Here is a 10,114-nt window from a genome sequence, read left to right on the forward strand (position 1 = left end):
GCAGGAGAATCTGCTGTTCCTCCCTTCTTGCTCAGCTCCTTGAAACAACTTTCCAAGAAGTTCTCCACGACACTTCTCCTTAGATGTCCTTGGCCAAAAGTTAGTCTTCTGGTCTCACCTAACTGCATGAGAATCTAGGAAATGTTGCTTTCTGGCTGGGCGCGTGGCCACACTGAATAAAATAGAATTTCTATCACTGAGAAAAAGAGGAGTGGGAGGGTATTGGGTGGGAATGAGAAATCTCTGCTACAAATAAGACAACTGCTGTTCATTCCACAAATGCCAAGGTGAAAGGAGAAGGAAAAGAAGATTGCAAGATGCAGACCTCAATTCTCAGGGATGCCTAGTCTGATGTGTGAGATAACTTATGTAATGAGTGACTTTATTGGAAAGTGACTGCCATTCTCATGAGAGTGTGTATCACGGTGATGAGGGATAAAAACAGAGCCATTGTCAGGGGATTTGGTGGATATGTCTTTTATAGGGAGTGGCCTTTGAACACTGGGAGGTTTCCTCAAGCAAGCAATTTTTATTTTTTAACTACATCTCAATAAATCTGGAAAAAAGCCACTTGACTCGTGTACCTAAGAACAAACACACAGGGAAGGCTCCTCTCTTTCATATCAGAAGCACAGGAAGTTATGGTTTCTCCATCTCAAAGTGTGGTTCAGCAAAGCATGCTGATTTAGTTCTGTAGGTATTTATGATACTTATTTATTTTTATGGAAAGATATTTTGAGGTCATTGAACCACATAGATATGTCGAGATTAAAGAAGTAGGAAGACAAAACAAATTAGCATGTGAAAGAATGAGCCTCAATTTATCCTTTAAATCAGAGACTATTGTTTCAATACAGTTTGATTAGAGTGGTTGCTGCCTAGAGTCAGTTACACCTGATGGGCTGGGTCACCTACTCTGTGATTGGGTTATTGAAAGGATTTCAATGACCATGACAATGATAATAAGCTGATGTCTACTGATGGTCAGACTGGGTGCTTTCTGTGTGTTATTGCTTTCAAGTCTCATAGAGATCCTATGAAGTGGTACCATTATTGTCCCCTTTCTATACATGGGGGCATCCAAGCTTAGAGAGCAAAGGTAATGTGTCTAAGGACCCACAGTCAAGCGGCAGAACCAGGCCTTTCACTCAGATCTTTCTGACTGCAAAGCCCATGCTCTGCTACACTCACGTGATTGACAATCCAGGGAAGAAGAGGAAATGTGCAGACTGCTGTTGTGTAGGGCAGGTTGTGGTAGGTGACAGAACACATAGGCCGACAAATATATGTGGGATGCTGTTAGAGTCTGTAAACAAGTCAAAATAACACCTGGCATTTTGCCAGGGGAATGTTAGAGTTCGTAAACAAGTCTGGATGGTGCCTGGCAAAATGCCAGAGGGAGTGGTTTGAGAAGTAACAAAAGCAAGCCATTAAGTGTGGAGATTCCTGATTGGTTGACTGATGTATCTAGTTTATGTTAATTAGATAAGCTGTGTGGAATGTATAAATACTGCTCCTGTCCTGCAGTAAACGGCTTCCACTCCTGCTGTATCAATGTACACAAGTCATTTGTCACCCCTCGGTTATTTTGCTGCAGCCGGACTCCGGCAGGATGCAGTGGAAGGAATGGCGAACCCTGGCTGGCAGGCTCAGATGGACAGCCAGTTGCTTGCCTGATGGCCACTCTTTCCCGCAAGCTCTCTGGGTTTTTGCTGGCCCATTGCTTGTGGAATGTGGTTTACATTTCCTTCCTTGCTGCTGGATATCAGTGCATCTCATGTATTGGCATAGAAGTGGATCATAGTTTAACTCCCCCTTTTCATTGACAAAATTATTTTCAGAAATAGTAGTGAAATGAAGTGAGTAATAGTGGCCAGAAGAGAAACATGGGGAGCATTTTTTTTATTATTAATTTTGCATACATAATCCTATCAGTACACAAATACTACAGGAAAAAAAAAGAAATTAAACAATTTTAAATTTCATTATTAATCTTTTTTTTTTTTTTTTTTTTGTGGTCCTGGGGATTGAATCCCGGGCCTTGTGCAAGCAAGGCAAGCACTTTGCCAACTGAGCTAGATTCCCAGCCCTCATTAATAACCCTTTTTGAAAAGAAGGTTTATACCTACATATTTGTCTGTCATAGTAATGACGACATTACGGTAGCTATAAAGGACTTGACAAAAGCTAAAACATCTGCAAAAGGTACAAATGAGGCACCTGCTAAATTGATCACTGATGTAATATTTTGTTTTCTCCATTTATTCTTTAGATTTAAGACAATTAACAATTTATGAAGAAGAAAATATTTCAATTTAAAAGTTATGAAAATTAGTTAAAATATTTCACGTAAAATTTGCAGTCAGCAAACAAAATACATCTCACAGTTTGCACTCTTGTTTTGCTGTTTCTGATTGAAACACAAAATAAAAACTCTAAGCAATTACATAGAATGAAAGAATTGAAGTAATTCTATTTCCATTTCTTTCCTGCACTGTATTGTTTCCTTGGAATCTGCTGTTTAAATGCAGGAATGTGTCGTACCACAGGAGCCAGAGACAAATTGTGCCAAGGAGGGTTTGGAGTTTCAAAGAAATGAACAAGGCCTGGCGTGACAGGGACTAAGTGCATAACAGGGAGGTTTTTGGATGAACTTACAAGTAGAATACTGTGTTATTAGAAGAGAAGTAAATGGGCTGGGGATGTGGCTCAAGCAGTAGCGCGCTCGCCTGGCATGCGTGCGGCCCGGGTTCGATCCTCAGCACCACATGCAGACAAAGATGTTGTGTCCGCCGATAACTAAAAAGCAAATATTAAAAAAAAAAAAATTCTCTCTCTCTCGCCTTCTCTCTCACTCTCTCTTTAAAAAAAAAAAAATAGAAGAGAAGTAATAAAAAATATACTGATTTGAAACTTCTGTGTTTATTATTAAAATTTAACAGTAATTGTGGCAATGGGTTAGAATTTAGATCCCCACCAAAATACTTCTTTGGGAAGGAGGATTTTATTAGAGTCATTTAGAATTGCTGACAGATGGATTTTAGTTTTATTACTTTTTTTTTTTTTTTTTTTACCAAGATTTAATGTACATTTATTCTTAACACGTGGAACATATAGTATAAAGATTTCATACTGAATAAATGATATTCATTAAGCCAAAAAAGGAAAAAAAGGAGGAATTTACATCAAGTTTTAGCTACATTGTTGAAATACAAATATGCAGATTTTATCACTGAAAAAATCTCAATTGTGTTTCTTCATCAGGAATTTCAACTGAACCTAGAACTTTTTCACACCTCGATTAGAAAGAAAACAAAACAAAAACCCAGAAAAAAATAAACTATAAGTTGATTGGCTGCTGAGACAGCAAGGACTTTTTACAGAGACCTGTACAGCATCACACCAAGAGGGGCGATGTCTGGCAAGAGATTAAATAGCTGTGTCTCGCTTTGTGCAGGTCACCAACTTGTTAACTGGTCATACTATAAAGGGGTAGCTGGGAGAGGGACCAAACTGTGGGGATCCAAGGGTATGTGCAATGTACAACGTCATATATATACACACGTGGCAGCGCAGTCGCTGCAGCTAAAGGTTAAAACCAGTTCTAAGAGGTGATCTCAGGGTTATTCATACAATCAAGGAGGAGAGAAAGAGGTCAGGGTGTTGTAGGTTCACACATGATACTTTGGGGGAAAAGCCTTTTTTTTTTTTTTCTCCTCAACATTTAACTAAAAACATTTTTAAAAACTACAGCTTGCTGCTGACCCAGCGTCTTCTCTCGTTTCCATGTGAGACATTATTATTACAGTATGTTTACAGTATCAGGTGTACAGTACAGTACATGAAAGGGTCTACACTCTACTGCACAGGCCTCTCCAGTGAACAGGGTCTGCTCACAACTGCGAACTTCTCGGCTCCTTCGAGATTGTGAATGTACAACGATAAACCACACACAGTTCAGCAGTCACCTTTTTGTCCTTCAGAGTTTTTTTTTTTTTTGTACTTTTTCTTTCTTTCTTTTTTTTTTTTTTTTTACCATTAAAAGCAGTTATGAAATGTGGCATCCCGTTGATGCAAGGACCGGGGAAGCCATTTTTAGTTTTTTTTTTTTTTTTTTTCCCCAAACTCACTGTAAACAACAGTAACTTTGGTTAAAATAAAAAAGTCTTCTATGTAGGCAGAGCTTTGTCTTTTCAAATAGGGTGGGGTCCTGAGGGGGAGTAAGGTAAGGACAGGAACAGAAGGGCGTGAGGAGTGGGGTGTGGGGGAGGAAAGAGAAAACAGGAGAGACTTTTTTCCCAAGGGAGAAGCTGGACAGCACAGGGTAAACTGGATTCTGAGGTGGTTTTGCATAAATAAAGGGCAACAGTTTCTAAGTTCTCCACACACGCACACACACACGGGGGTGGGGGGTGGGGGGGAGGTGTCCCACGGCTGTCATGACTGGCCAATCAAAAACAGTACATCACAAATGACTTGTGAAACCAATGAGTTCATCAATGGTGACACTGAGATGTCCAACAGCCGTGACTCATACAGAGTGAACTCGGAGTGGTTCTCGTCCACCTTGGCCAGGGCAAGCAGCGCGCGAGCAGCCCGCCCCATCATGTCCACACTAGTTGGCTCAAAGGGTGGGTTCTGCATGTGGAGGAGGCTGGCCTGGCTCTGTTGGAATTGCGTGGCAGCAAGGCTGTCCTCGAGGAAGCCCAGGAGGTTGCCGATGCTGCCCTTCTGCACTGCAATGGCACGGGCTGCCAGGCTGTCCCCCTGCGCCAGGTTGGCCAGCAGTACCACGGCCATCTCCCGGCACACTGGGTTCTTTCGGTCACTGAGGAAGCGCACCATGGTGCTATACAACTTCTCCAGGCGGCTGAAGGGGGGTGTGGCCAGAATCAGGTCCACATTGTTGTCCTGGATGCTGAGTTTGCTGAGGGTTTCCAAGACCAGTCTCTGGGGGGAGAGGACGGCATTGGGGCCCAGGGTGGAGAAAGGGTCCTGGGCTTCAGCTGAAGGGCAAACTGCCCAGTGTAGGAGTCCGTCCAGGACAGGCAGGCAAATGCTCTCAGGGTATGGGGAGAGGTCCAATTGCCCCGAGATGTTGGCGAGCGTGACCAAGGTATTTTCCCGGAGCATCTCCAAGCAGTCCCACCACCACTCCACTTTGTTGCAGCTCACCCCTTGGTCCTGTTCCTCCTCCTTCTCATAAGTTAGTGGTGCCTGCTTTCGTTCTGGGTGCTTGTGGTGCAGCAGGATCAGCTTGCCCAGGATAAGCAGCAGCCCTGGGTGTTTAGACATCTCAAAATCATTGCCTGGCACAAATGACAGGCTTCGGATGGTATTGGATACACAGACACAGCGCTTGGCAAGGGAATCCTGCCAATCCAGAAGCGTACACAGTGGGGTCTCATCCTTACTGTGGGGTTCATCCTCTAGGATCTTGATGTTCCGGTGGCTCTGTGCTGGGTTAATGCCAAATGGAAATTTGCTGCTTTCCTTGGTGGCTTCTGCACTTTTAGCTCCCTCCTCTGTCAACGTGCTAGATCGAGTAGACAACATGTCATCCATAGTGGCTGTGATCCGTTTTTCTGGAGGGCCATCAGGTGGGGGTCCCTCTTGTTCTGTCGTCCCTGGCACACCCTCTACTGTTATGACATGTTTTCGGGGGGCTGCAGGACAGGGCACAGGAGGCCGGGAAGGCAGCAGCTCTGTCTTGCTCTCAAAGTGGGTCTGGATATGCTCAGTGGTGTCCCCCCCACCAATCCGCCAGTGCAGCAGGCCACTGTCAAACTCCTGTACACGCCCAAGCTTATCTGAGCAGTCCACCACAAACGGGTCATTCTTCTGTACGATCTTTACTGGAAGCTTGTCAAACTTACTGATTAGCTTCTCCTCACAATTCTCTGGAGCTGGCTTGTCCTTGCCTAAAAAGGCCATCTCCTCATCATTTTCAACTGTCGCCTCTTCTTCTTCTTCCTCTAGTTTAGGACCTAGAAGTTCTTCTTCTTCTTCCCCCTCCATGGGGGCTGGACTAGACACCTTGCTGAATCTCCCAGGATCCAGAAGTGTTCTCTGTCCTGGGTCACCCACCTCATACTCCTTTAAAATGCCAAAGATCTCAATCAGGCATCGTCGGAAATATTCCACAAGGAGCTCCAGCAACCCTGGGAGCTGACTGAGGTTGAAGGTCATAATGCTGTTGTCATCATATAGCAGGATGTTAATGGTGTCTAATGCCCACGTGCTCTCTGCCAGAAGCCCAGACTTGAGGGACATCATTACCCGCCATGCCTCCGGGGTTCCAATGTCTTTCATTGTGAGCCGCCTTCTCTGCTTCAACACAGGCTGTGTAGCTTCAACAGAGCCAGGTGGGAAGGTGATATCCCGCCGAATCATGGGGGGCTGCACAGGGGCAGGTGCTATGTGGGAGGCAGGTACTGGAGGGCCTGCCTTCTGCATTTTCATCCCAGAGTGCAGGAATGGAGACTTGCTAGGAGAGGTACGGTTCTCCATTGGCCGGGGCAGGGGAGCGGGGCTGGATACCTGAGGAATGTGATTCTGCATGCTTGGTGGGGGCTGGTAGTTAGATGGAGGGGGCCTTGTCATGGTGGGCACAGGGGCAGAGGGACCATACGGAGGCTGGCGTGTGCCATGGGAAGGCCAAGGGCCTTCATGGTTGGCCCTCTGATCCGTGTGCAGAATTTCATCTGTTCGGTTCACACCATGATAAGCAGGACCCTGGGGGGCAGAGCCTGTGCTCTGCCTGTTGGCATAATTATAGGTCATGTCATTACGCCCCTGCCACATGGTGCCTTGCTGAGCAACTTCAGCTGATGCCTGTATGGGGCCGCCCATCATTTGCGGTGGCATGTTCTGCTGGGCATTGGAGCCAGGGGGTGCAGAGACTCGGTCTCGGCCAAACTGGAATGGAAATTGGTTCTGGGGGCCGCCTGCTGGTCGGCGCTCAGTAGCAGCAGTGGCAGTAGCAGGATAGGCATTGCCGTACTGGTTGTACACATCTTGCTGAGGGGAAGGCTGGGCAGCTTGTTGCTGGCTGGCAGACTGAGACTGGGCGGGGGGCAACTGCTGCTGTTGAGGCTGCCCCTGCCCAGTGCTGTATGGCACGCTGTACATCTCTCCTTCATGCCGTTTGGCAGGAGGGCCGTATGTGCCATCCATTGGCCGCTTATAATTCTGCTGTTGCTGCTGATACATTGTGGTCTGCTGGCTGGGAAAGGGGCTACCGGAAGGGGTGCCTTGGGTGGAGAACTGATTGCCATAGGAATCATGTCGTTGCTGCTGCTGCTGCTGCTGCTGCGGGGGGTAGCGGCTAGGAGAATACATCCCCGAGTCTGGGGTAGAAGGCATGAGATTGGGCTGGGGGGCCCCAGTGCCCATATTTGGTTTTATTACTTCTTAATAACTTCTTTATAAATAATGTATCCCCTTCCTTCTGCACCCAAGGCTGAAGAGATTTGAGTGAACCTGTATTACATGACTTCTGTGAAATTTGCTCTCAGTCAACTGAACCTGTTGGGAGGAATACTTCTTCTCTTTCTCTTTTTCTCCCCCTTTTTTCAAAGTGTTAGGTGGAGATGGTGGTTAGAGTTCTAGCAGCCTTCTTAGACCACGAGGGAAACTTGAGGAGGAAGGCTGGTGATAGGGAAGGAAAGAAAAACAGAGGATTCATATCCCTGGTGTGCAGAACGGCTAAAGTTGCGCCCAAAGAGTCACACCCTTTACAATAGCCTCCTGTTGAGCTGGGATGGAACTTGAGACTTGCTTCTTCCAATTAGTAGAATATGGCAAAGAAGATGAGATATTACTGCCATAATCATATTACATTATGTGGCAAGGGAAGAAAGTTTTCAGCCTTGATTAAGTAGTTTATTAAAAGGGAGATTATTCTAGGTAGGTCTGAACAAGTTGAGTTGAACAAGTGGTCCCTTTAAAAGAGGGCCTACTCCTCCCATCAATTCAGAGACTCTAAGCAGGGGGATCCTTTTTTTTTTCTGTTGCTATTTTTGAAGAAACAACACTCCATGAGTTCTCCAGCCACAAGGAAATGAATTCTACTAATTTGAAGGGTCTTGATTGCAGATATTTCCTTTGCCTCCAGATGGGAATGCAGCTTTGTAAAACCACATGGCTAAGCCAGACCCAGGTTCGTGACCCATGGAAACTGTGGAATCAGATATGTGTGTTGTTTAAGGCTATTAAGTCTGTTCTGGTTTGTTACGCAGCACAGAAGACTAATACATGGATATCCATGTTGTCATGGTAACAGTCCAGGACCACCTACCTGAGAACTTCTTTCATGTGAGCAAGAACAAAATTTCTCACTCCTTTTTTTTTTTAACCCCTTTCTCATTTCTTTAGGCCATTGTGATTTTAGGTTTTCATTTACAACCAGTTGAACCTAACCTTACCTGATTCATGGAGTAATGAAGAAGGACTTGTAAGAGATAAATCTTTTGTCATTAATCTTGAAAAATGGTACAATTTCAGAAGGTGAAAATAGGGGTCATCAAAGGCAGAAAACAATTCTCATGGGGCAAAATGGATAAAGGAAAGTACTGGGTGATTTTCTCTGGAAACTTAAAATTAATTAATTTTAATTACTTTATAAATCATACATATTTATGGGGTATCATGTGATATTTTGACACATGGATACATTGTGTGATGTTAGAGGTAAGGTAAGGTATCTCCTTAAGCTTTTTCATTTCTTATGGTTAAAACATTCAAAATCTTCTCTTCTAGCTTTTTTGAACATAGTATTTTATTTTATTTTTAAATTTTTATTTATTTCTTACATAGATGACAATAATGGAGTGCATTACATTCATAATTATCCATTCACAGCACAATTTTTTGTAACTCTGTATATAAAGTATGTTCATGCCAAATTATGCCATTAAACATGAGCTCTCTCTCTTTTTTGCATACAATTCTTAATACATCTTTATACCATCATTTATCATATCTCTGTTTATTTATATATAAGGTATGTTGACACCAAATTCACATATTCATACATGTATTTTGTATAATGATGACCCTCTCCTTCTACCATCCTAGCTATTCTCTTTCTCCTTCCCTTTCCCTCCCAACTCTATTCCCTATCTAGAGGTAATTTTTCTCCCATGCTCTCCCTTCCTATCCCATTTTGAGTCACCCCCCCCTTATATCAGAGAAAACATTCGGCATTTTTTTTTGGGGGGGGGATTGGCTAACTTCACTTAGCATAATCTTCTCTAATGCCATACATTTCCCTGCAAATGCCATGATCTTATTCTTTTTTAGTGCTGAGAAATATTCCATTGTGTATAAATGCCACATTTTTTTTTTATCCATTCATCCACTGAAGGACATCTAGGTTGGCTCCACAGTTTAACTATTGTGAATTGAAAAACATAGTATTTTAAAACATAATATTATGTTATTGGAAGGCTATTTTGAAGAAATAAATTATATTGAATGAGGTAAGACTGGGAATAGAGATTAGAGCCAAATCACAAGTCCCAAAATGTTTGGAGATTATGTTTAAGCAATAGAGAATAATGGAGATTTTCTGATTAGGGTGGTAGCATGGTCAGAGCTATGTCTTATTTAAAAACATAGCATGAGTGAATCCTCTATGGGCTGCACAAAAATATCTGGAAATAGATTTTGTCTCATGGAGATTTAAGGAAAGAAAACTTGGGAAGAGAAGCAGGTACCCAGGCAGGTACCTCGAGAGACCTTGAAACCAGAATAAGAGACTCAAGCCTAGAGGCCTCCTTTCCAGTTCTTTCTCCTATATCATTCCCTGCTTCAGTAGGTTTCTGGTGGCTGGATCATTGCCCCTGACAGCTGCCCACTACAAGGAAGGGAAGGAAGGAAGGAAGGATCTCTGTCAGTTCTGATGAAGATACCATTGCTGGAAGCTGTTCTTGGAACAATCTTGGAACCATCCCAAGGGCCAAGGGGAGGGATGCATTGATTGGCTTGGTGTGTGTGTGTGTGTGTGTATGTGAAAAAGGAGACTGGGGAATAAAAACACAGTAATTATAGGTAGAATTTGAGTTTCATAATCCTGTCTTTTCATATCAGAGCCTCAAGGGACAGATGATAC

General features: G+C 43.8%; 1 protein-coding gene across 1 annotated transcript; it reads right to left on the reverse strand.

Moving 5' to 3' along the window:
* Positions 1-3,125: 3,125 nt before the first annotated feature.
* Positions 3,126-7,395, reverse strand: LOC124096002 (AT-rich interactive domain-containing protein 1A-like). Its single transcript, XM_046449481.2, has one exon. The coding sequence runs from the start codon at positions 7,393-7,395 to the stop codon at positions 4,438-4,440; it is 2,958 nt and encodes a 985-aa protein (XP_046305437.1). The 3' UTR covers positions 3,126-4,437.
* Between the last annotated feature and the right edge of the window lie 2,719 nt (positions 7,396-10,114).

Source organism: Marmota monax, unplaced genomic scaffold, assembly GCF_021218885.2.
Source record: "Marmota monax isolate L192 unplaced genomic scaffold, Marmota_monax_Labrador192_F-V1.1 WCK01_AAM20220418_F8-fsc00137, whole genome shotgun sequence".
NCBI lineage: Eukaryota > Metazoa > Chordata > Mammalia > Rodentia > Sciuridae > Marmota > Marmota monax.

What these genes read in the sequence shown, in the direction of transcription:
- LOC124096002 (XM_046449481.2), bottom strand. Translation starts at nt 7,395, where the DNA reads ATGGGCACTGGGGCCCCCCAGCCCAATCTCATGCCTTCTACCCCAGAC.